Source organism: Babylonia areolata, chromosome 19 (genome assembly GCF_041734735.1).
Source record: "Babylonia areolata isolate BAREFJ2019XMU chromosome 19, ASM4173473v1, whole genome shotgun sequence".
Taxonomy (NCBI): domain Eukaryota; kingdom Metazoa; phylum Mollusca; class Gastropoda; order Neogastropoda; family Buccinidae; genus Babylonia; species Babylonia areolata.
The window spans coordinates 36,449,722-36,477,221 of record NC_134894.1 but is presented as its reverse complement, the minus strand read 5'-3'; the positions used below and the strand labels follow the sequence as shown (position 1 = coordinate 36,477,221).

General features: G+C 45.4%; 1 protein-coding gene across 5 annotated transcripts in view; it reads right to left on the bottom strand.

Moving 5' to 3' along the window:
• Positions 1-27,500, bottom strand: part of LOC143293664 (fibroblast growth factor receptor-like 1) — a 171,291-nt gene that overhangs the window by 766 nt on the left and 143,025 nt on the right. For 4 of the 5 annotated variants that reach the window (XM_076604793.1, XM_076604794.1, XM_076604792.1 and 1 more), the window contains 5 exons: positions 14,652-14,729; positions 13,890-14,228; positions 11,069-11,187; positions 10,134-10,374; positions 1-7,276 (listed from right to left, as the gene is read on the bottom strand). The exon at positions 1-7,276 is cut by the window's left edge and continues 766 nt beyond it. In XM_076604793.1, coding sequence (XP_076460908.1) covers positions 6,645-7,276; positions 10,134-10,374; positions 11,069-11,187; positions 13,890-14,228; positions 14,652-14,729 — 1,409 coding nt within the window. In that variant the 3' untranslated portion in view covers positions 1-6,644. The remainder of the gene's footprint in view (positions 7,277-10,133; positions 10,375-11,068; positions 11,188-13,889; positions 14,229-14,651; positions 14,730-27,500) is intronic. The other variant, XM_076604797.1, reaches the window with a different exon arrangement.

The window sequence follows — 27,500 nt, the reverse complement described above, 5'->3', positions numbered from 1 at the left end:
AACAGGATTGAAGAGGGAGGAGGAGGAGGACGAGGAGGGGGAGGAGGAGGAGGAGGAGGAGAAGAATAAAGTCACTGTGTCTGATAGTTCATATTTGAAACACAAACATGTAATAATCATACATATGGGCTCAAATATTCCTTTTCAACAATCAATGGACTACTGTCGTAGGCAGGATTACTCCTAACGACAATGTGTGTGTTTTTTTTTGGGTTTTTTTGAAGGAAGTATGGGGTGGGTGAAAATGGAGGGGATGATAGTGGACAGGAACCAGAGAGAAAGAGAGGGAGAGAGAGAGGGGGGTGGGGGGGGGGGGGCAGAATGATGGAGGAAATAGATGGGAAAAGAGATGGGGGTAAGCATGGAGGGGGAGACTGTACGTGAGAGCAAATTAGCGCGAAAAACAGAGACGAACTGAGAGAGAGAGAGAGAGAGAGAGAGAGAGAGAGAGAGAGAGAGAGAGAGAGAGAGAGACGGATATGGATACGGTTACGGATACGGATGATTTATTCATTATAGGCCATGGCCTCCACTGAAGGGGTGTGCGAACAATGCATAATATACACAACATAACATTTCTCTCTTTGTTTTCAGAGAGAGAGAGAGAGAGAGAGAGAGAGAGAGAGAGAGAGAGAGAGAGAGAGAGAGAGAGAAGGGGTGGGAGGACTAAACAGGCAGAGAAAGACATCAAAAAGACAGTATAATAGAAATCAAACAATTTCTCTTTTCAAAACTGTGCTTTTCTCAGCACAAAGCTTTCCAGAAACACGAAGTCATAACAGTTACATCACAATACTCACTGGAGCACCTAGCAACAGACAGTCAACATTTCAGAATTAATAGTTATTACCAAAACGACCATCCAACACGAGTAACTCTAGCAGTGATCCAATTAATCAACCAAAAAAAAACAAAAAAACAACAACAAAAAACAAAAAAAAATCAACCCAACAACAACAACAATTCAACAAATCGAAAGAAACTGCAACAGCGCATATTTGGAAAGAAATTTGGAGAACTATTAAAGATGGAGGGAAGGGGGGGTGTAGAGGGGAAAGTGGAGGAAGAGAGGGAGTGAAAGAGAGAAGTAATAGTCCAACAACAGCTATCAATTAACGACAGGTTTCTAATAGAAGGGGTACAAATAGACAGACAGATATATATATATATATAGATAGATATTGATTAACTGACTGATTGATTGATTGCTTGATTGATTGACTGATTAAATGATTGATAAATAGACTGACATACAAATATAACAATTGATCACTTCAACGTTTTAAATAGAAAGAAGTACAGTACGTATCAATAACGTCAGTCTAAAGAACAGAAGAAAAAAATTTTCTAGAAAGAAAAGAAACAGATCAAAACCGTTTAAAGTTACACACGAGAGAGAGAGAGAGAGAGAGAGAGAGAGAGAGAGAGAGAGAGAGAGAGATGTAGTTTAATTAATAACATCTATTACTTAACCAGATAGATCAGCCAGGGAGAATATCATTGATCAATAACATTACAAGTACTCATACGCACGCAGAAGCACGCATCGCATGTGCGGGCGCAAGCACATACAGACGCGCACAAACACACACACACATACGTCACACACACACACACACACACACACACACACACACACACACATATATATATATATATATATATATATGGCATATCGAAAAGAAAAACTAAAACAAAACCAGAGAAAAAAAAGAGAAAAGACAAAGACCAACGGCGATTGTTGTATCAAGTGATTGTGTGTCTATCACATGGAATTTGCCGCTGTATTTTTCATGTGGGTTTCAGTTTACAGCAGATTACTATGAACAAAACTTTAATCATGATCATCATAATAATCAATGCATGCACAAGACAAACGGGAAAGCAGAATTTTGTTGCACGCCGATTCTGTGTGTGTGTGTGTGTGTGTGTGTGTGTGTGTGTGTGTGTGGGTGTGTGTGTGCGCGCGTGCGTGTGCGAGTGTGTGGAAATGCCAACTTGTTTCAATATAATTCAGAAGGCTAGTTTACATATCGGCGATATCGGTAATTATGGCAAGAAAAGTTAGACTGGGAAACGACTATGAATTAAATTTATCAGCAACATTATAAAAGCCAGAATAGAAATCGCGTCATTTTGCAATGCGATTAATTCAAAAAAAAAGAAAAAGAAAAAAAAGTTAAGCCTATTTAGCGGCGTGGCAGTAACATGTGGCAAATATAAATCAATAAATAACTACAAAACAATATTAATAAACAACAACGACCCCCCCCTCCCCTCCACTATGTTTAATTCCTTTCCCCACCCCCTTTTTTTAACAGACGAATGGGACTTTTTTTTTGGCAAATAAAAAGCCTTATATAAAAACTGAAATATGAAAACTGCACTAAAAACATCCACAAACGAAACAGGATTTCTGCAAAATATATCAATATCGTCTTCTGTTGAAAAAAAGACTAATTTAAACACATGTATACATAAAAGCTTTCAGGACTTAGAAAAAAAAAAGCAGAAAAGATGACTATCGTTTGAGTTTTATGGTGCATGGCGTTCCAGAGGTGTTATATTCCATTTATGTCCGCGCATGAAGCAATGATGTACATGGTAATTTTCTTCTGAAATTTCACCTATATAGTTTAGCCCCCATTAGTTTTTTACTCTGCTGTGTGGGTGTCAGTGATAGCTTTTAAATCAACCGCACACATGCGCGCGCACACACACACGCACACACACAGACACGCACGTACGCACGCACACATCTCACTCTGACAGTCATACACACACACACACACACACACACACGCACACGCACGCACGTACGTACGCACGCAAACACACACACACACACACACACACACACGATTTCAGCAATAAATCATATGGCCAGTTAACAGGAAAGTGCTAAGATCATACGACTGAGAGCACACACACACACACACACAGACACACACACACACACACACATACACACACGAGCGAGCACGTTTACTAAGTTTTACACAAGCACAAGCTCACACAACAAGTCACATTTTATAGAAAAAAAGGAGAAAAATCCATTCTATGAATATAGATGATTTTCTTTACTTATTTTTGTATTATCATTATTTCTGTGTTTTTTTCTGATTTAATTTCTATATTCCAAAACGAACACCAATGATTACAAACTTGGTGGAACGGGAAAAGAGTATATTACGGTCAATTTTCATCGTCCCGAAAACATTCTTTGCATTTTAGTCCTTTCTTCCGTTTTGAAATAAATTTCCATACAACGCTGAGGCCAAACTCTGTGCCGTTTGATACAAAAATAATTCAGCTAAACAACTTTGCTTTCCGAATCGCTTGTCTGAAAAGTTCAGCATTTTTCTGTTTATAAAAATAGTGCAGGAGGAAGGCACAAACTCACGCATTGAGGGACTAACAAAAATAGTCTTACCCGTTTCTCTCTCTCTCTCTCTCTCTCTCTCTGTGTGTGTGTGTGTGTGTGTGTGTGTGTGTGTGTGTGTGTGTGTGTTGTGTGTTTTGGTGATCTTGATTGGAAAGTTCTTTTCTTTCAAATCCAATTTTGGTCAAGACCTTTCACTTCTGACCAAATGTCTGAGACCGGTAATTAACTGACGTGTCTTGTGATCCGATTAATGAGTCAGTGTTTCCCGATCTCTTCTCGCCCTGTTTTCTCATTCTTGTTCGTTCCATTTTCGTCATATTTCGAACAAGGAAAAATAAACTCTAGCCGACATTTACAGTGTGTGATTCAGTTAGTATCTAAGTCATGTTCATGGAGCGTTACAATTTCGTCGGTGAAGAAATATTAGAAAGAATGTAAAGCTACAATCATGCTTCTGTGGGCAAAGACATACAGATAAATGAATACAGATAAATGAAAGAGCTAATTCACAAGTAATCTAGTTTCTGAAACATAATGATAAAAATGTGATAGACATAATATTGTCAAGAGCATTGAACGACTGTTCTTTTTTTTCTTTTCTTTTCTTTCTTTTTTTTTTTTTGCAATTAACTATTTATTGAAAGCAACGGCAAATCTCATTTACAGGTCTTGTATGAGTAATGACGATGATGGCTACTCATCATCTGAATTCCATGGCGACACCAGAGCTATCACGTCCTTATTTTCGTATAGTTTTAACGACCCACTTTTGCTGTGAAAGCCTTGGACACAGTCGAACGCGCGGTGTTTTTTTTTTTTTTTTTTTTTTTTGGTTTTTTTTTCGAGGACACATACAACACATCGTAGAGAATCAACCTTTGATACCTCGAACCTCGGACTTAAAATATTATTTTCAGGTCCAAGCCTCACAGCCGACACAAGCGGTTCAAACTCGCCCCTTTAGTGCAACGACGAGATTACAATTAGTATCAAAAGCGCAATTAAAAAAAATCCAAAATGTAGCATCCATGCAGTATGATCAAGGCATATATCTCGGCAACAGACAACAGAGACACAAGTTCATTCAACAGGCGATAATAAATAGACAAGGCAAACATATACACATACAGTGCCACTGTGATCAAACACACACACACACACACACACACACACACAAGCACAAACATATACACGCACGCACCTACATCCCACACTTCTGAAATGGATACGATTGTCAGTTTCTCCAACAAACCAGGTACGCACGAATTCTGATTCATAAAGCATTGTACAAAAAAAAAGAAGAAGAAGAAAACAGAGAAAAGTAATCTGGAACTGTATCAATATTTAAAGCACATGAATTCAGGCCACGCGAAAAAAACATGCCGTGTTTTTATGGAAGGAATGGCCATGGTTATTCTCAAAGCCATACCGTTAACTCAGTGAAGCCAACACAGTTATTCTTTATTCCAAGAAAGTTTTTAACCAGCTTTTCCCTCTTTTGCCTCCACAATGGTTACATACAAAAATCGTAACTTTGTTGTATAATAACAGAGGCAGAGGGAAAACACTTGTCAGTCATTGATTGTCAGCGGATATTTTTTTTCTTTCTTTCTCTTTCCAGTGGGCTGTTGCTGGGAATCACAAATGAATAATAGTGTTCTGGTTGAATGGCGAGCAGTGTTCAGGTCCAACAAGCAATTAAGTAGTAGGCTTAAACATGTTTATACAGTGTACTTCAAAGGCAAGTTTTAAAAAAAACAAACACATTTGTATTGTTTTTTTTTTCCATAAATGGTTTTGCTGGGCCAGTTTGCCAATGCTCCTGCCACCACTCTCCAAGCGCGGGGTTAAACACATCAAGGCTGAATAAATCATGTTTTTCTTTTCAAAACATACTTGTCGAAGGTGACATTACGCTCTCGCCAACTGGACTGGGATATCGTTCATGAATGACACAATATCATCATATAACCCTATTTTATCTTGGTGCTGTCTGATAACTATTACCACAGGCATAATGATGCCACAAAGGCTTCCTCACTTTGCAGATTGAATCTTTCAAAAGCGGTCGTCAAGTCTGGACAAAACCATTTACAAGCCACGAGTTCTCGGTCACTCACAAGGACTCCTCACCACACGGACGAAATGTTTCCTCCTCTGGAATGAACTGGAGAACGAAAACTGTGGGGGTGGGGGGAGGGAGATGGGGGTGGTGGAAATCGCACGTGACTCCAATGTCCCCTCCTGTCTTTGTCTTGCAAACAGCGACAGCTAAACTGCTATGGGCAGGTAACAAGCACGCACACATAATTATACACACACACACACATCGATATACTGTAAGAAAACAGTAAGAGATACTGTAAGAGAACCCTGAATAGCACCTGTAATGTCTGGTCTGGTCAGGCTCGTGGATGTTTTGTCTTCAACAATCTGCTGTTGATACAAGTTACAATGGTCTCCAGAACAGCACGTTTGTCATGTTTTTTTTTTGTTTTTGTTTTTTGTTTTGTTTTATATATTTATTTTTTTTTCTTAATCTGAAGGGAAACACCACCCATTAGCTGCTCTGTATCATGCATACATTTTCCTTTCATTGTTCAGACAGTAGACGATTTTTTTTTTATGTTATGTCATAAATTCACCATTACTGTGTATCTTTAAGAGTTAAAACGGGAGGTTTGTATACGCATAAGTTTCCGTTTTCCATTTTGTGTGATTTTGATATAACATCAATTCTTTCAATGTGAACGTGAGTTGCTCACTAGTCTTGTGCAGCCATTTTTGTCCGTGTCTTGTCATTTCAGTTGCATCCAAACATACCATTTTTCACCTTCCTTGCCCACGAATATGGGTTTTCAAAGTCAAATGCGTATCTCAATAAAACAAACACAACAACTTGAGTTTCGAAAGTCAAACATTTCTGACTAAATGACGCTCAGTGTCAGTGACGTCAATAGTGAACTCTCATTCAGACTCCAGAGAATGTCCACATATATCCCTCGCCTCTCTTTTGGTCAGAAAGTGTTATTTCGTGTGAACGTTTCAACATCTCTTTTCCGAGCTTTTCACGACAGTTTTCCTTCTCTCAGCCGCACTGATAGTTTTTTTTTAACATTCGCTTTTCTGTCCGCATACGGCAATGGCAAGAAATCACAAATCACACTGATGTAATAATTATAGCAACGGAACTAAAAACGGGCACTGACGAAAGGAAAAAACAACAACCGCACTGATGTATTAACCATTCGCTTTCCTTTCAATAGCCGTACGTGACATGGGGGTTGACAAAATGCATGGACTGCTGCGAGACTGGGGCCTGGGCGAGGGACTGGGGATGGGAAGTCTGGGACACGGAAGTGAAGTCGGAGCCGAAGTCCAGAGAGGGGGCCGGGGTCTTGGGCACCTTGTGGGGGGCACCGGGGGCAGCAGCCGTCACACCGCCGTGCAGAGACCCGGGGTGTAGCAGGGGGGGTCCCCCACAGGTGGTGTTGCCCCCCACTCCTCCTCCTCCACCTCCTCCTCCTCCACCACAACCGCTACTGCTGGTGAGGGTGGTGGTGAGGGTGGCCCCGCCGCCAGTGTTGGTGTTGGTGTTGGTGGTGGTGGTGGTGGGGCTGGGGTGGTAGCTGCTGTAGAAGCCGGCTTCGCGGTCGGCGGTGGGCACGGGCAGGTGGTGTCGCTTGCTGGTGGAGCGGCCCGCGCCGCACTTCTTGCGGTTCTGCAGGATGACGATGGCCAGGATCAGCATGATCAGCACCAGGATGGCTCCTGCAGGCACCCCCACGTACAGCGGCAGCTTGCTGGCGGAGGAGGAGGAGGAAGAGGAGGAGGAAGAGGAGGAGGAAGAGGAGGAGTTGCTGCCTTCCATGGAGCTGTCCACGTGTCCAGCTGGGCGCGGACAGAAAGGAAAGAGTGTTAGGGGTGTGGGGTTCTGGTGATCTCCACTGGGAGCGCGCCCACGCACACGCACGCACGCACACACACACACACACACACACACACACACACACACACACGCACACACACACAGAAGTCATCTTATGCAATCTTCAACGGGAGACAAAAATAATAAAATGATTGTTATAGACAGAGCCACAAAGGTAAACACTGACAGGGCCACACAGGTACACACTGACAGGGCCACACAGGTACACACTAACAGGGAAACACAGGTGCACACTGACAGGGCCACAAAGGTACACACTGACAGGACCACGCAGGTACACACTGACAGGACCACGCAGGTAATCACTGACAGGACCACGCAGGTACACACTGACAGGACCACGCAGGTACACACTGACAGGGCCATACATGTAAACACTGACAGGACCACACAGGTACACACTGACAGGACCACGCAGGTAAACACTGACAGGGCCATACATGTAAACACTGACAGGACCACACAGGTACACACTAACAGGACCGCGCAGGTAATCACTGACAGGGCCACACAGGTACACAATGACAGGACCACGCAGGTACACACTGACAGGACCACGCAGGTAAGCACTGACAGGGCCATACATGTAAACACTGACAGGACCACACAGGTACACACTGACAGGACCACGCAGGTAATCACTGACAGGACCAAGCAGGTAATCACTGACAGGACCACGCAGGTACACACTAACAGGACCGCGCAGGTAATCACTGACAGGGCCACACAGGTACACACTGACAGGACCACGCAGGTAAACACTGACAGGGCCATACATGTAAACACTGACAGGACCACACAGGTACACACTAACAGGACCGCGCAGGTAATCACTGACAGGGCCACACAGGTACACACTGACAGGACCACGCAGGTAAGCACTGACAGGGCCATACATGTAAACACTGACAGGACCACACAGGTACACACTGACAGGACCACGCAGGTAATCACTGACAGGACCAAGCAGGTAATCACTGACAGGACCACGCAGGTACACACTAACAGGACCGCGCAGGTAATCACTGACAGGGCCACACAGGTACACACTGACAGGGCCACACAGGTAAATACTGACAGGGCCACACAGGTAAATACTGACAGGACCACGCAGGTAAACACTGACAAGACCACACAGGTACACACTGACAGGGCCACACAGGTACACACTGACAAGACCACACAGGTACACACTGACAGGGCCACACTGACAGGACCACACAGGTACACACTAACAGGACCGCGCAGGTAATCACTGACAGGGCCACACAGGTACACAATGACAGGACCACGCAGGTACACACTGACAGGACCACGCAGGTAAGCACTGACAGGGCCATACATGTAAACACTGACAGGACCACACAGGTACACACTGACAGGACCACGCAGGTAATCACTGACAGGACCAAGCAGGTAATCACTGACAGGACCACGCAGGTACACACTAACATGACCGCGCAGGTAATCACTGACAGGGCCACACAGGTACACACTGACAGGACCACGCAGGTAAACACTGACAGGGCCATACATGTAAACACTGACAGGACCACACAGGTACACACTGACAGGACCACACAGGTACACACTGACAGGACCACACAGGTACACACTGACAGGGCCACACTGACAGGACCACACAGGTAGATACTGACAGGACCACACAGGTACACACTGACAGGGCCAAGGAGAACCAAACATCCTCTCTCTGTGTAAAAAACAACAACACCACCACCAAAGCAATGCTCCTTGGTTATCTATTACCTTCGTTAAGAAAGAATTCGTCTTGTCTCGCCTTGTCTGTCTGTCTGTCTGTGTCTGTCTGTTTGTCTATCTCTGTCTCTGTCTCTCACTCTCTCTCCAACCCTCTTGAAGCAGTATATTAGACAAAACCGGTTTTAATCTAAGTATCATGGAACATAATTATTTCCATGAATTTGCTCATCATTCATGTATGTTGTTTTGCTGCTTTTTCATTTCACTGTAAGTAGTATTATATATGTCGACTGTGACCCCCCTCCCCCCACCCTCCATTGAAAAAGGGAGCTGTGGCCTATTCAATAAACTAGTGTCAGTGTCAGTAGTCAGTGTCAATGTCAGTGTCCCTCGCACCCTTCTCCCTCTTAGTCCAGTCAATATACGTTTTGAATTTGCACTAAGTGCTTTAAAAATCTTTCTTGGCGCAACTCATTCTAAAATATGTCCTCTGCATTTCGTGAAAAGTCCGGAACGATCACCATTGCATAAATATGTGTTGTTGTTTTTTCAAAATCAAGTTGAGCGATTTTATCAAAACAAAGTTGTTATTCGAACAGCCCACCATACCTCGAAACATGGACATAAATTTGTAAGTTCGTGACCTCGGAAATATGCATGTCATGTGATTTTGTTGACATCCCGAGGCGAAATGGAAATCGGCCCAGCAGATAATGTTCAACACGACGAAAATAATGGTAAGGAAGCTGTTTTATATTTGAGTATTTTTTTCCAGATAACTAGTACTTGTTTGTGATACAAGGTTTTTATGTGATCTGCTATAGATCTACTGGTATTAAAATAATGAAAGTGGAACATCACGCTTGTCAACTTCAACGCTCAAGAGTCACTGTGCAGCACATGGGCAGACGTTCGTATGTTGTTATTTCTCCGTGTCCCTGCATTGGATGGCTGATCAACTGGAGACAATACATATATAATGTAAAATCTAGAGTCTACACACCAAACGAAAAACACACACCAACTGAATTTAATGCCATATCTCTCTCTCTCGCTCACTAATGATTGAACTGAACTGACCAGGCAGTACGGTGAGGTAGGCGGAACGCAGGCTGTAGCCCATGTTGTTGGCGCCCAGGCAGATGTACATGCCGGCGTGGCGAGGCGTGGCCCGGTGGATGACCAGCTTGTTGAGATAGGACCCGTCGGGTCCGCTCCACACCTCCCCGGCTGTGCGCAGCACCATGAACTTCTGCCCCTTCACCTCGATTGTGCGGTTTAGGGCCTGGCTGCTCTCCGGGTCGTCCACCCTCTTCAGCCACTGTTGGTTGGGGAGGGAGGGATGACGGGTAGGGGAGCATGAATGAATGAAGGAATGAATGAACGGGCTTTCTTTTTACGTTTCTCTGTCTATCTGTCTGTCTGTCTGTCTCTCTACACATACATACACACACACACACACACACACACACACACATATATATATATATATATATATATATATATATCTGTGTGTGTGTGTGTGTGTGTGTGTGTGTGTGTGTGTGTGTGTGTGTACATATCACTAACTCCTGTTTCACCCACTGGTCATTCCCATTTCGCCTATTCAGCCTCTCTCTCTCTCTCTCTCTCTCCCCCCCTCCTTCTCTTTCTTTCTCTCTCTCAAAAACACAAATGCATGTACACACACACAGATCCATACACAAACATTATGTACATGGATGAGCATCAAAATATGTGTGTGTACAAAATACCAATGCACAGATCGCACAAAAAAACACAAAAAAAACCCCGAAACGAAGAGGCATGAGAACAGTCGCAAAAACGAACTTTTAAACTTTTAGGGAAGCTGGGTTGAAAGGGTAGATGTCTCTGTCACAGCTTTTGGACGGGTAACATAATGCATTTAACATTGATACACTACAAATATCTTTTCAAGTACATAGACGAACTGGACATAGGCGATTTGGGATAGCTAGTTTAGTGAAAGGCGAATCAGGATGGCATCAGCTCACCTTGATGTGTGGCTGCACGATACTTTTCACACGGCACTGGAAGGACGCGGTGCCGCCGTACTCCACTGTGGTGTTCTGGGGGTGGGAGGAGATGAGCTTGGGCTTGGAACGTATCTGGTCTGCAGACAGGAGGCACACAGGATTAACACAACACACACACACACACACGCACGCACGCACGCACGCACACACACACACACACACACAGACTGGGCTTGGAACGTATCTGGTTTGTAGACAAGAGGCACACAGGATTAACACAACACACACACACGCGCGCGCGCGCGCGCACACACACACACAGATCTTGGGCTTGGAACGTATCTGGTCTGTAGACAGGAGGCACACAGGATTAACACAACACACAGACACACACCCGCACACACGCACACACACACACACACACACACACACACACACACACACACACAGCTTGGGCTTGGAACGTATCTGGTCTGTAAACAGGATTGGCATACATGAGTAACACAACACACACCGTTTGGGCTTGGAACGTATCTGGTCTGTAAACAGGACTGGCATACATGATTAACACAACACACACCGTTTGGCCTTGGAACGTATCTGGTCTGTAAACAGGACTGGCATACAGGATTAGCAAAACACACACCGTTTGGGCTTGGAACGTATCTAGTCTGTAAACAGGACTGGCACAGGATTAACAGAACACACACATAGCTTGGGACTAGAACGTATCCGGTCTGTAAAGAGGAGTGACACCGGTTTAAAAGAACACATACAGCTTCCACGCATGCACGCACACGCACACAGATAGATAGATAGATAGATAGATCGATAGATAGATAGACAGACAGATAGACAAATAGATAGATAGATAGATAGATAGCTCGACGCAGCTGTGAACTCCTAAACAGACAGAAAGATTGAGGGAATCGTTCTTTAAAAGAGAAAATGAACAGGAAACCTTTTTTTTAGAAGGCAACACTATCGACATTTATGGACAACAATTCAGCATGAACACCGGAAGCAATAACCTGCACTGAAAATAATTTGTATACGAAAATTTTGGCGTCAAAGTGGCGACAGAGAAATCTGTTGTGACAAAAAGAGAAATACAAATACAAACACAAATACTTCTTCTTCTGCGTTCGTGGGCTTCAACTCCCACGTTCACTCGTATATACGCGAGTGGGCTTTTTACGTGTATGACCGTTTTTACCCCGCCATGTAGGCAGCCATACTCCGTTTTCGGGGGTGTGCATGCTGGGTATGTTCTTGTTTCCATAACCCACCGAACGCTGACATGGATTACAGGATCTTTAACGTGCGTATTTGTTCTTATGCTTGCGCATACACACGAAGGGGTTCAGGCACGAGCAGGTCTGCACATATGTTGACCTGGGAGATCGTAAAAATCTCCACCCTTTACCCACCAGGTGCCGTCACCGTGATTCGAACCCGAGACCCTCAGATCGAAAGTCCAACGCTTTAACCATTCGGCTATGGCGCCCGTCAAACACAAATACAAGTTTCAGAAGATAATGGTTAGATGAGGTCACACACACATACACACATACATAACAATACACACGCGCGCGCATTCATACACAATCAAACACACACACACACACACACACACACACACACACACAAGCGTGATCACCAAGCCTCTACTATAATCATCACAGAGATGATGGACTATCTCCATGACCGGATGGCCAGGCTGTTGTGCCACACGACATCACGTCAGGTGGCCTGCACGACTATCATCAAAGGAAACCCGCAATGGCCACTTCACCTTCCCTCCAAGCACGCTTCAGCGATAGTAGGGACACGGACTGGATGTGGCGAGGAAGAAGGACTCACAATCATACTTCACGCTATCTCTTCTTCCCGTCACGATTGCTCTTTTGCTCAGAGGTTCACGAGAGACTGTGTCAAATCTCTTCTGTCTGGCTTCGCTGTGCGCTGAAGGTGTCATGGTTCGAGACGGGGTCTTGTCACGGCGGTTTTGTTTCGTGAACGATATTGATACTGTCCCAAGATTTGCTTCCTTCTCTACTATCATTACGCAGTGATGGGGAAAGTTGGAAATATGTCACCTGGACTTTGGGAATCATGGTGTAAAATGTGGAACGCCTGTGAAATAAAAAAAAAAACTGCTTGCGTACGTGACAGTGTAAAATTGGTGACATCACATATTTTGTACTTTTGCAGACATCCTGGTTCGATTTACCGGCTCAAAACTGGATAGATGATAGTCATATTCACTGGCAATAAATTACGTATATATGGTAAAATATGATACTTGATAAAATTCGATGTGGCTTAATGTACGGCAGATGAAAATCGTGCTGAAATAAGTAACATAATACAACGTTCGACATTAACTCTCTCCATACGAACGGCGAAAGAGACGACGTTAACAGCGTTTCACCCCAATTACCACCATCAAAATATTGCAAGCGGAAGGCTCTTATACTGAAGAGGTGAATGTTGACAAAGAATACCACAATTCTGACGACAGAAGCTAAACTTTGGGTCATTGAGACACCCACTAGACATCCGAGGGGTCTGTGTAGAGGAGAAGAGAGGACTGGCCGTACTGAGTGAGTTAACCCCGTATTTTGAGTGGCCGTCGTCAAACCCGGAAAGAGCGCGTATCTCCCGATTTGCTTTGGTGGTCATAAACAGAACACTGCAAAATGGGAAATCGTTTCAAAGACGTAATTGTTGGCATTCTCTTACATGTATGAGAGATAATTCCATCACACACCCACACACACACACACACACACTCGCACACAACCCCCCCAAAACCCTAAAACAAACAGGTACACACCCCACTGACCTATCACCTCCAGGCGGTAGGTGTGATTGACGTGACCCAGGCGGTTGGCCACCATGCACGTGTAGTGTCCCGTGTCCGACTCCTGCACGTGCGTCAGCTTCAGGATCCACAAGGGCCGCCTTCGCCCCGCGCCACCGACACCCTCCTCCTCCTCGCCCCCTTCCTCATCGAACCCGTCCTCCGCCCCGTCTATGGGTTCGTCGTCCTTGAACCAGGACACGTGAGGCTCGGGGTTGCCGCGCGCCCGGCACTTGAGGCGCACCGTGCTGCCCACGGGTCGGACGATGTCTTCCTTGGCCATCTTGTCCGCGTCCTTGAACTCGGGCGCCACTGCCATGGCAACAATCGGGGATGAAGGACGGGTTAACATCAATAAAAGTCAAGGGCAGAAAAGGTCATAGGTCAAGGGGGTGATGTGAGATGTGCGTGGTGGATGGGGAGTAGGTGGAGAGGAGGAGGGTTCTGGTTTCTTTGGTTTTTTTTGGGGTTGGTTGGTTGGTTGGGTGGGTTGGGTGAATGATTATTTATTTATTAATGTAGTATTTTTCGTGTCACATTGTGTGTACAATAGAAATGTCGTCAAAGAAAATAAAAAAAAGGACAACACGGAAGACAAACAGACAGGCAAACAGACATGCAAAGGCAAACAGACAGACAGAGACAGACAGGCTGACAGTGGACGATATAAGGCAGATCAATACAATGAAAAAGAAAAGAAAAAAACACGAAAAGGTGGGTAAAGACTGAACTTACTGCCATCTTTGGTCAGATCTTCGTGAGGGGATCTGGGGAATGTGTTGTCCTGTTGCTGCACCAGGCCGTTCTTCTCGTCTGTAACACAACAGTCACGGGGCACGTTCAACACACTGACGGACTGCAGGTTGTTTGAAACGATTTTGAACGACATGAAAATGACAACAGGCAGAGATGAGGTTGTGGGTATGTTGTGAGGTATGATTTCTCTCTGTCTTTCTGTCTGTCTGTCTGTCTGTCTCTGTCTCTGTCTCTGTCTCTCTCTCTGTGTCCAGCGAACACATACTGTATGAGAGAGAGATACAGAGTGACAGAGACAGAAAACAGAGACAGCCATACAGACAGAGATATTAACAGAGAAAGACAGACTAACAGAAAAGCACAGAAAGACAGACAGACGAACAGAGACAGACACACAAGAAAACCCAACACCTCCCATACATCACCCTCCAGAAAACCGTATCAATGCACCTGCTCACCCATCCTACACACACACACACACATACACACACACACAACTACCTCACCACCCCACCTCTTCACCATCCCCCAGCTCCCTCCTTACCTCCCTCCAGTCCCTTCCCCTGCCAACCCACTCCCTCGCCGCCTCCACACACACACACACCCCTTCCTCCCTCCCCAGCCACCACCACCGAAGTTAAAGAAGTCCCCACCGACGTCCTCCCTTTGAAGTCGGACCCTTTACACCCTTCAACCCCCTTCTCAGGCGGCACAGGTTACCCACTACAGGCAGGACACAAGATCCCATTGAGAGAGACAGAAGTAGGGGGTGGGGTATAATAGTAGAAGCCAGAGGCGGACCGCGCGGACGAATGATGAGAGCCTGCGTGTGTGTGTGTGTGGGGGGGAGGGGGGGGGGGGGGGGGGAGGGACGGGGGGAGTCGCCGGTTGCAGAGGTACAAGATTGGCGGGTGCGGGGTGTGGGGGTGCGGTGGTGAGGGGTGAGAGTTGAGGGTACTGAAAGGGACGGCAAGTCCACAGATAGCATAATATAGTTTTCCAGAGAAAAAAAAAAAGAAGAAAAAAACATAGGAAAGGGATGGGGTGGGCGGGTAAGGTGGAAGAGTGGTGGATGATAGGTGGTGTGTGTGCGGATTGTATTGGGGAGGGGAGGTAAGGTTGACAAGAACAACCCTATCCGTGTCCCCCCCCCCTCCTCCTCCCTTCTCATTCCCCCTTCCTACCTTTAATCATACAGGCAAGCCTCTTTCCTCAGACCTTTTGTGTTTATGTTGTGACGGTACCAGCAGGGCTTGAATAGAAGCGCGGGGATTCACAAGTCGATCATTGGTCTTCTTTTCTTTTCTTTCTTTTCACCCCTTCTTATGATTAGTCATTCAGTCAGTTAATCAATCTCTTTCCCCCTTTCTTTTTTTTTTCTCTCTCTCTCTCTTTCTGAAACCCTCTGTCTGTCTGTCTGTCTCTCTCGAACGCTGTCCCTCTCCCCCAGTCTCTTTCTCTTTGTCCCTCTTTGTCTGTCCCCCTCTCTCTCCCTCTCTCTGTCTCCCTCTACATCTGTCTCTCTCTTTCCCTCTCTCTCTTTTTCCCTGTCTCTCTCTCTCTCTCTCTCCCTCCGTCTGTCTGCCAGTTTCTGTTTTCTTTTCCTCTGTGTGTGTGTGTCTCTCTCAGTCTCGCTCCATATCTGTCTCTATCTCTCTTTTTCCCTATCTCTCTCTCTCTCTCCCTCCTTCTGTCTGTCTCTGTCTTTGTCTTTTATCTCTCTCTCTCTCTCTCTTCCCTTCCCGCTCTCTCTTCCCCGCTCTCTACCTCTCCCATCGACCCTCATTCACCACCCCTCACTGTCTTAGTCTCTCTCTATATACATATCTCTCCCTTCTTCCCTCTCTCTCCTCCCCGCTCTTTCTCCCCCCCCCCACTCTTCCCCAACCCATCTCTCTTTTTTTCCCTTCTCTAGATGTCGTCGAGTTGGGTCATAATCATTATAGTTGTCGCGGGGTAAGTGACTGTTTCCTTCCTGGCTCTTTGGTCGGGTTAAAAAAATATTTTGTTTTGTTTTTATTCAAATCACGGGTGGTGCTTTTGTGTGTGTGTGTGTGTGTGTGTGTGTGTGTGTGTGTGTGTGTGTGTGTGTGTGTGAGCGGGTTGTTTTGTTGTGGTGGTGATGGTGAAGGTGCTATGAATAAGGGGGAAGCTCGAAAAGTAGGGTGGGTGGTCTAGGTGTGTGTGTGTGTGTGTGTGTGTGTGTGTGTGTGTGTGTGTGTGTGTGTGTGCGCGCGCGCGGGGGAGGCGTGGTGTATATAAGAAATTGGGTAAGAGACAGAGAGTCACGGAGAGGAAACAGAGAAGAGAGAGAGAGAGAGAGAGAGAGAGAGAGAGAGAGAGAGAGAGAGAACTAGAGAGGGACAGGGTGGGGACATATGAAAAGAAAGAGAAAAATAAAGTCAGAGAGATTAAGAGAAATAGACAGAGAGGCAGAGACAGACAGAGTGAAAAAGACACATATAGAGACAGACAGACAGACACAGAGACAGACAGACAGAGACACAGACAGATCACTACACACACACACACACACGCACGCACGCACACACACACACACACACACAAAGTCACCGACAAAGAAGCTTACTGGCGTACTTAAGTGCCACTTCATCATCGGCAAAAGCAGCGACAGACAAGGAATCCCCATTATACCACCGCTCTCTTTTCATCACTCAACATAGAGAACAACAGACTTCCCCCCAAAAAAAAACACATACCCACACGCTTCAGACGCTCATTCGTCTTCTGAAAACGAGGACACCCACCTTTCGCTGAACATTTATCATTGTTGTGACAATGCGGATCATCAGTAACCCAAGCTATACCAAACACTCATCCTCGCCGGCACGTACGTTTGGTGCACCTGCGATGATGATGAATTCGATGGAATGCTTTTTTTTTTTTTTTGCTTTCTCCCAAAGAAAGGTAATGAGTGCAGTATGCGCTCTGAGGGTTGGTTAACGAGATCACAACGACGATAAAAAAGCCAAAGAAAATAAAACAAAAAAAATGAAAAGTACATCATCAACAATACATATCTAAGTGATGTGTGATTTGAGAATCCACTCGGGATTCGAGGATACCTTGGTGATACTTGGTAAATATATGGGAGTCTCTTGTGATTTAAGGATCCTTCGAGATTCCTAGCCATTTGAGGATTCCCTGGGGATCCCTTCTTGAGATCTGGGGAGCTTTTGGAGATTTCAGAATCTCCTGTGGCGATTTCTTGTGATTTGACTACCCCTTGAGGATTTGAGGGTCCCTCGAGCAATTTAGGTTCCCTTGTGATCTGAGGATTCCTTGGTATGCTAGCGCAGCTGGTGCCGTCAGAAGCATGGCGCACACAATGCTTCACCTAGACAAGGACGCGCACCTGTTTCCACACACACACACACACACACACACACACACACACACACACACACACACACACACACACACACACACACACATATTACCGAGAAAGACCCAAGGCAGTTGTTTCTGTTAAATACAAATACAAAAACAAAATTAAAAGAAAGAGAGAGAGACAGACAGAGAGAGAAACAGAGAGAGAGAGAGAGAGCTTCCACAAACCACACGGAGCATACCACAACTGTCTTGTCTGTGGAGAGAGGCACGGGTTATTTCCACAATAAAGAAAAAGAGGGGGGAAAACATAAAGTACATTCTTGCGCGGTTCCAGAGGGACCTGAATCGATAAAACTAACTGTGGAGAATGATTCGCTCTGACGGTGATAATCTCTTTACCCAGGCAGCTGCCACTTCTCATCGCCATAGAAGCAACAGATATTTAAACGCGATAAAAGACAAACACCTCTCTCTCTCTCTCTCTGTACATACATACGCTCGCTCACATACGTCGACGTAAGTTTTTGTGAGTGAGAGAGTTTATGTGAATGAGTCTCCAAACTACACAGACAGATGGGCACAGAGAGAGAGAGAGAGCGAGAGCGAGAGAGACAGACAGACAGACAGACAGATATACAGACAGAAACGGCAGATAAGCTGTAGATAATCTCGTCTGGCGACCAAGGTCAGCCCCCCCCAACTCCCCCCTCCCACCCCCCCTCCAAAAAAAAACACTCATAAAAACATCATCCACGTTTTTAATTTCCCCATTTCAGCTTCATCCTTCTCCTTTTCCCACAGACACTCACATTCCTACTTCTCCTAAAGCTCCCGTTGTCGTATTCTCTTACTCCCCCACCCCCACCCCCCACGCTCCCAACCAAACTCTTAATTCGCTGCAGTGCGAAAAAAGCATCACATTGCCCAACTTACACCGGGTGCAGGACTCTTTTGAAGATTACTTCCAGAGACAGACAGACAGACAGACAGACTGGCAGACGGACTGGGCCCAATCACACATTACTGCCATGCCTTCTCCGATTGCAGACGTTTATGTCAGCCTGAGAACCATCCATAAAATCGGACCAGGGTGTATCTCTTCTACCAGCTCAGGTCTAACTTTACACCACTTATATACCCCAGATGGGACGGGTGAAGGGGGAGGGGGGGGGGGGGGTATCGGGTGGGAGGGTAGAGGCTTTCGAAATGGTTTTAATATGGGGCTAAGCATTTTTTTTTTTCATGACTATGGGTTGAGTTTCAGGGAAGTGGAGAGAGAGAGGGCCAGCGGGGAGGAGGGTTATTGGGAGGGGGGGGGGGGGCAGAAGGGAAGCATGAGGGGTGATTCTCTTGTTCCGCTTGATAATGTTCTAATGTTCGTCCTGATAAACACCTCGTAAAATAAACCCCTACGACTATGCTGTAGTTAAAAAAAAAAAAAAAAAAAAAGAAGAAAAAAAGTCCTCACTTAAACGGATGTAGACTTTTTTCTTTTTTTTTTTGGGGGGGGGGGGGGGGGGGTCTGGAGTATTAACAGACCTCCGGCCCCCATCCGATCCCCGTCCCCGCTAACCCCTACCTGACTTTTTTTTTTTTTTTTTTTTTGTGCAACATTTTCCTGCGTGCTGACGATGACCAGTGTCTGAAGCTCGTCGCGTCACAGATATGTTTGAAGAGGAAACGCAGCTGATGTTTGGCGCCAGCATAAACCATAAACGCAATCAAGAGTAGATAAAGTTTTGTGTTTTATGTTTATTTTCACTCCTCTCCTTTTCGGTCTCTTTCGTGTCTTTGAAAGTCGTTTAGTATATATATATATATATATGGTTGGGGTTGTGGTTGGGGTTGGGGTTGGATACACTGTGGACTCACCGTCTGAGAGAGAGAGAGAGAGAGAGAGAGAGAGAGAGAGACAGACAGACAGACCGACAGAGACAGAGAGAGAGAGAGAGAGAGAGACAGAGAGAGAGACAGAGAGAGAGGGATGGAGGGAGGTAGGGAGGGAGGGATGGAGAGAGATAGAGACAGACAGAGACACGGATAGAGAGACAGACAGAAACAGACTGACAAACAGAAGAACACAAAGAAGGACAGACACAGAAACACAAAGACATACAGACAGACAGACACATACAGAGATAAACTGACGGATACACAAACGGACAGACATACAAAGACAGACAGACAGACAAACGGACATAGGAACCGAAAATAAAAAAAAAAGTACAGAGACAGGCAAAAACCCTGCCAACAGACAGGAACAGAGAAGAATTCAGGACCAGATCCCTCAGCAAGCAGCAGTTGTCTGCTCCCCTCACACTCATCTGATCGTCTTCTTAGTGTGAGCCAGGAAAAAAACAACAACAACAACAACCAAACACCAACCCCAAAACTGAACAAAAGAAAAGAAAAGAAAGGAAAACAAGAATGTGCGAAGGAAAAAGAAAACAAAAATCGGAGAAAAGAAAGGGACGGTTTACAAAATGAATGGAATGATACACTCACGTTTGTGTGCACCAGTTGTTTCAACTCAGTGAATTTGGCTCTAACGGGTTAAACCTCTACTCGAACAACATCCAACAGTTGCATCGCCGGGATGAATTCGATTCTGAATGGCGAAACTTCTCAGAGTGAAGCACTTGTTTCGCCACAGTTAGCTGGACTCTACGGGGTTAAACCTTTCGCGGTATGCACCAATTGTCCCTGGATTGTATGGTGAAACTTTGGGTGCTTTTTATTTATTTATATTTTTTTGTGGGGGGTTGGGGAAGGGGAGGGGGTGGTCTTGTGCCATTTTCCATGCTCTCTGCCTCTGTCTGTCTCTTTGTGCGCGTGTTTGTATGCAGAAGTGTTATCTGAGGCGAGCTAAGCCAAAATAACAAGTAGTCCATTACGACAAACGGGAAAAAAATTGTATGGTTCATACCGATTGCCGCAAATGAATACAGAAAACCATCACCATGCAAAAAAACGTTTATGCCATGGTAATACCGAAGTTCCTTTTAAGCACATTATCGTTCATATCTTATCATGATCTATAAAACAAAAGCCTTTGTCTTCAAAACTCCATCGCACATTTACGTCACTCAATGAAATCAGTCTGTCATCAATTAAATCTCACTCTCTCTCAATCAGTAAATCTGACTGTCAGTGAAGGAATCAACCAAAATTCCTTGTGTCGACACAGCGGGTTTGTAATAAACAACAGCAGTCACTTTTGATTTTTTTAATGAAAGGCACAGGCTTGCCCCATCCTTTTTTTTTTCTGTCAGCCTGTCTGTGTCTGTCTCTCTGTCTGTATTCTTCTATACCGAGTACAGTTCAATGAAAATGTGCTTAGAACTGTATGCAAGTCACTTCCTTTCTCTCTGACTCTCTCTGTCAGTCTGCCTGTCTTTTTCTCCCTTTCTGTCTCTCTCCTCTGCCGAACCAAGTCCAACAACGGGAAAAAAAACACCGCCATAGCATGCAAGACATCTCTCTCTCTCTCTTCTGTATCTTTCTCTAGGCTTCACTCACTCTCAACAGCTGTCCGTCTCTGTTTCTCTCACCTCTCTCTCTGTCTCTGAGTCTCTCCTTCCCTCTCTCTCCCTCTTCTTCTTCTTCTCTCTCTCTCAGTCTCTGACAGATCTCCTTAGCAAAAGCCTCTGCCGCTGACAAACGTTGGCTTCACATTGATGGAACCAACAGCTGAGTGCGAACATTCTCCTCTCACCCTCCCCCCATTCCCCACACCAACCCCCATCCCCAACCCACCGCAGTACCATCTCCATACCATCACACCCTCTCCGCATCCACTCCACCTCCCCCTTGCACTGCTCCCCCATTCCTCATCCCTCCTGTGCCTCTCCATTACCCTTCCATCCATCAGTCATTTCCTTTCTCGCCCCCCCCCCTTCCACCCCAAGCCCCCTGCCCCCACCCCTTCCAATAACGCTCCAGTAACCGTTCTGTTTCAAATCCGCCTATTTCTCTCACTCCATGCACAATTCTCTGTCTCTGTCTCTCTCTCTGGGAGAAGGGTGTTGGTCGTATGTTGATGCGTTTGGCTGTTTTGTTGTGTTACTCCCTCCCATCCCCTCCACTTCCACCGGTGATTATCACGTGTAAGCGGATGTGAATAAATTTTGCGTTTCATTCACTGTGCATGGAGGCGAGGGGTCATCATCACCGCAGTCACATTCGTCTCTCTCTCTCTCTCCTTCCCTCCCTCTCTCTCTCTCTCTGACTCCATGGAGGTAAAGTGACTTTACAACGATCACATTCATCTCTCTGTCTCTCTCCCTCCCTCTCTCTCCCTCTCCATGAAGGTGAGGTGACTTCACAACGACCACATTCTCTCTCTCTCTCTCTCTCTCTCTCTCTCTCCTCTCTCTCTCTCTCTCATGAGGCAATATGAAAAATTACCATGTCTCCCTTTTTCTCTTTCATTTTATTTTTTTCTACCGGGAGTGCGAGAGAGACAGACAGAGACAGAGGGACGGAGAAAGAAGAGATAACAAAAGATAGATGGTGAGAGAGAGAGAGAGAGAGAGAGAGAGAGAGAGAGAGAGAGGGGGGGGAGACAGAGATACAGAGATAGAGACAAAGACAATGATGCTGACTGACAGACAGACAGACAGACAGACACAGATAGATAATCAGATCCGGGGGAGGCAGGTATTCCCCAAATAGACACACACACAAGCACACCCTCTGCTCACACACACACACACACACACACACACACACACACACACACACACACACACACACACTGTTCCCTAATATACATTGACGCACACCTCTACACGGCACACACACACACACACACACACACACTGTTCCCTAATACACACAGACGCACACAAACACTGCCCCCCCCTCCTATAACCCCACACCCTCCCCCCAGAAAAATATGCACTCTGCACGTGCAGTACGGAGCCATCTGTCGACACAGATGAGAGGCCGTGCACCAGCCGGGGTGTTGGTTCTGCCCAGCGAACCCTGACGGTCGGCTGTCTGCACGATCGCTTCTCCCCAAAGGTAAGCTGCTGGCTACACTTCACGGATGCCGCCCGTCATGTTGTAATATTACCCAAGAAAGACCGACAATCCCGTGCGATAGTCTGTGCTATCGCTTGTCGCCTTTCTTCTCACTCTCTCTCTCTTTTGGGGGGGGCGTTCACTCCCATGAATAGCAATAGAAAGTTACAGCCAAGTTACGCCCTTGTTGTGGATTCCCAGGTGTGTGTGTGTGTGTGTGTGTGTGTGTGTGTGTGTGTGTGTGTGTGTGTGTGTGTGTGTTTAAGCGAATCTTTGTGTTTGTGGATTGTTTTAGACCTGACAGTAGAATTTTACTTGTCTTTTTTAATATCTTTTTTCTTCTCCTTTTTTTAAATTTTACCCAGGCCTTAAGTTTCTTACCTGGATTATTACAGTGTTAGCTTTCTAGGTTTCGATGGCTACCTGTCTGTCCTCTTTTCACCTTCCTTCCACGCGTGACTCCCTCATTTAGTTCACCTGGGACGAATCTGTAGTTGCCATGAGTTCTTTTTACTGCGTCTGCGCATGGGGTATCGCTTTATCGTCTTGTCGAAGAGACTATTGGTTAGACAACTACAATATCTAGAGGAGGGTATCTGACGTAGGGAAGGGCTATGGGGGAAGGTGGGAATTGTAGAGTAAAATGAAAAAGTAAAAAAAAAAAAAAAATAAATCCACTAACTTGCGTGATTTGACCCTGAAAACCTTTCTTCCAAATCTGGAGCTCATCCCAACAATAATTCCTCATCGTAGCTGTTAGTACTACACTACACAACTTTCCTTCAAACGTGTTCAAAAGAGAACCTGCAGCGAAACGACAATTCCTCATGGACCTCCCAGCGCTGCTTGCCCATGGATACACACTTCTTTCTTTCTTTCTTTCTTTCACGTCTCCTTCTTCCTTTGTCTCATGTTCGTTGTCTTGTTGTAGTAATGTTTTGCTTCCTCCTTTTTCCCAGCTCTCCTTCATATAATTTCTTTTATTTATTTATTTATTTTTTTATTCCTTTATCATTCATTCTGCACTGGTACACGCAAGTCTTCAAAAACAGCCCACCATGACAGCTCAAGGGAGTTGGTTATTGATTAATTGATTTCTCTTTTTTTATCAGTGTCTTTCATTTCCCTTTTTTCAATATTTCCACCGTTCTCTCTCTCTCTCTCTCTCTCTCTCTCTCTCTCTCTCTCTCTCCTAATTTCTCGTCCAAGCTGAACTCGACATGAAAAGGATCAGGAAACACCGTGAGCGTTCCTCTCTTTGGGGGATAGAACATGCTGGGTGGTTTCATTCCCTGTTTGCTTATTTCTTCACCCTGAAACGGCACATGGGGAGTCCGGAACACCCCCTCCTGGGCATGGGAGGAGTCACGGTTGAGAGCTGGAGGGGGAAAAAAAAAGAAGAAGAACAACAACAACAAAAACGAAACGTGGACGAAGGAATACGTGAATTTCCCTGCCAGTTCGACGGATCAGTTCGTTCGTCCCAGGAAAATTGTTGATAGATTCGTAGTAGCTTGTTTGTTTGCGCTGAAATTTTAATGGGCTTTCCTACGGTTGTTCATTTCTTATTTTCGTGGGGGTTGTTGTTTGATTGCTTTAAATGTTTGATGAGCATCCGACGTTTTCGAGGTGGTTGGTGAGCTCGCGGGTTTGCATGCCGCTGTGCTTCGTGATCACTGTCGTTTCTCTTGAGAAACACACACATATACGCACGCACACACGCACGCACGCACACACACACACACACACACACACATACACACACACATACACATACACACCCTCACACACACACACACACACACACACACACAAACACACACACACACACACACACCCTCCATCCCCCCCACCCCCATCCACCCTCCACCCCATTCCCCGAATTCCCACCAGTGCCTCTCACAGCCGCTGCAGAAGCCAGTGAAGCATGAAGAGAAGCAGACCCAAGAGACTCACACCTCATCCCCAAAATGGACTTGCAGTGCAGTGTCAAAGAAAAAAAAACAACAACAAAAAAACCAGTCAGCGACGTGTCTGCTGTTACATCACTCGTCCACCACTTCGCCCTCATCCCTTTCTTACCCCCCCCCCTCTCTCCCCTGTCCCCTTCCGTCCTTATTTTCTCCAGGATGCAACAAGGCAGCGAGCTTTTAGAACTCAATGAATAGGCTGGCTGCAACAGGCAAACAAACAAACAAACAAAACAATCCAATATGTATTATATATTGGGGGTGGGAGTGGGTGGAGTGAAGGGGAAGTACAGTTTCGCAACAAGAGTGGTTGTTTTTTAATTTTTTCTTTTTTTTTTTTTAAGTTGGTTGGGAGTGGACGGGGGAAGGGAAAGTACTGATACGCAAAAAGAATTGTTGTTGTTGTTGTTGTTTTGAGTTGGGTGGGAGTGGGTGGAGGGAAGGGAAAGTACTGTTACCCAACAAGTGTTGTTGTTGTTTTTTTCGTTTGTTGTTGTTGTTTTGTTTTTTTGCTTGTTTATTTTCAGTTAGGTGTGAGTGGGTAGAGGGAAGAGGAAGTACTGTTAGACAACAACAAGAGGGGTTTTTGTGTGTGTGTTTTCTGCATTCTTGAAGCTGGAGAGTGTCACCTGGAAATGATCGCGGCAGTCTGAATTCAACTGTATATCATCAAGTCTTCCCATCCACTCTGTTCCAACATAAACATACAGATGTACACGTGCACGAGAAATACAATAACATACAAAAGAAGATCCTCAGCAGCAACAGCAGTAGTAGCAGTAGGAAGAGCAGAAGAAGGAGGAGGAGGAGGAGCAGCAGAAGAAGTGAAATATCATTGAAGATAGCACCCATTTGAAAAATATGGAGATTGGAAGAGATATGCTACCCTGCACACCACCACCACCACACACACACTGCCTCTATTCTTTGTTAATTTCTTTCTGTCTCTGTCTGTCTCTGTCTCTCTCAAGAAAACACCGGAACTCCACAAACACCGGAAACCTCTATTGATGGCCCTAATGCAAAACAAACATAGCAGCAGTCCCCAGACTCTCTATCACTTCACATCACGCCCTCACCCCCCCCCCCTTCCACACCCCACTCACCCTCCTCCATTCTCCCAACACCCCCCTCTCCCCCTCCCTCCCTTTCCTGTGCATGAAACCAGGGTGAAGGACACTCACACAACGTCCGCAGCAATGACCACGGTACGGAAGCCATGGATGTTTTTACACCACGCACACAGGCAATATTTTCTTTCCCTTCCTTCCGTCCTTCTCTCGCGACACGAAACCCACTGAGCGCAAAACGTTGTTTGAAAAAGTGAATAAACAAAGCGAAAAAGAAACCAACAGAAAGGTAAGACAAAAATAATGAAATAAAATGAAATGAAATAAAAAACTGTAATAAAACGGGAACCATAAAATTCCGGATAAGTCTTTTTGTTTCTTTGTCTTTTCTTTGTGATAACTGGATGACCTGAAAGGGTCATAGCTGTCCGATCTGAGTAAAAGTTTGCAACGTGATAAACACACACATAGTCTGAAAACCATGAAGCTCCAATCTACTCCAACCCCACCTACGCGCGCACTCGCACAAGCACATCACATACCACAAATGAAGGTGTGAGGAAGAGATGCTAAACAGAAAAGTTATGAGCAGACAATTCATAACAAACCAAATGCATAATGACTGTAATTCAAACAGTCCTGGACCTTCTTCTAGTTATTAGGCCTCCGTCCCCTTCCCTCTCCACCCACGAAAACAGACTGAAGCTAAAGCGTTCATTTGAGACAGTTTTAAAACCGGGGGTGAAGGGACATCACTCCAGTTTGAGGGAAAAAACACACAAAAACAGTCACTTCCAAAGAAAACTGAGCATGCAAATATCACACATTACATCTGCTGCAAGAACGACTATGCCCGCACGAACGTAAGCTGAACAATAAAGAACAAACTGTGGCTCTGTTATGACCGTCCCAGTTACCATTAATTTTCATCGTTGCCGTTGGGTCTTATTAATTGATTGAAACAAGGTTCCACTCCACCTTTACTTCATAAACCGTCCAGAAGGTGCGGGTAGTCAAGATGTTAAATTTTGTTCAGAACTGCCGGCTTGTGTCACTTTCAAAGGAAAACAATGAGACATGCAGACAGGATGGATGAGAGCATGCAACTTACATACTTTCCGCTTAGAAGAGTATTGCTCAAAGAAGAAAAATCGCTTGTGCTGACACGTCTACCTCCCCAACCCCCAGCCCCCAAGTCCCTTCTCCGTCTCTCTCTCTCTCTCTCCTCTCTCTCTCTCTTTCCATGTCTTTGTCTTCCCCATACTAAGGGTCTCTCTCTCTCTCTCTCTCTCTCTCTCTCTCTCTCTCTCCAGTCTCACTCTCTCTTCCAAACTTTTCTCTCCACGCCCCCTCCCTTTCTGTGTCAGGAAAACAAGGGAACGTCACAGATCGCTGTAATGAAACACAAA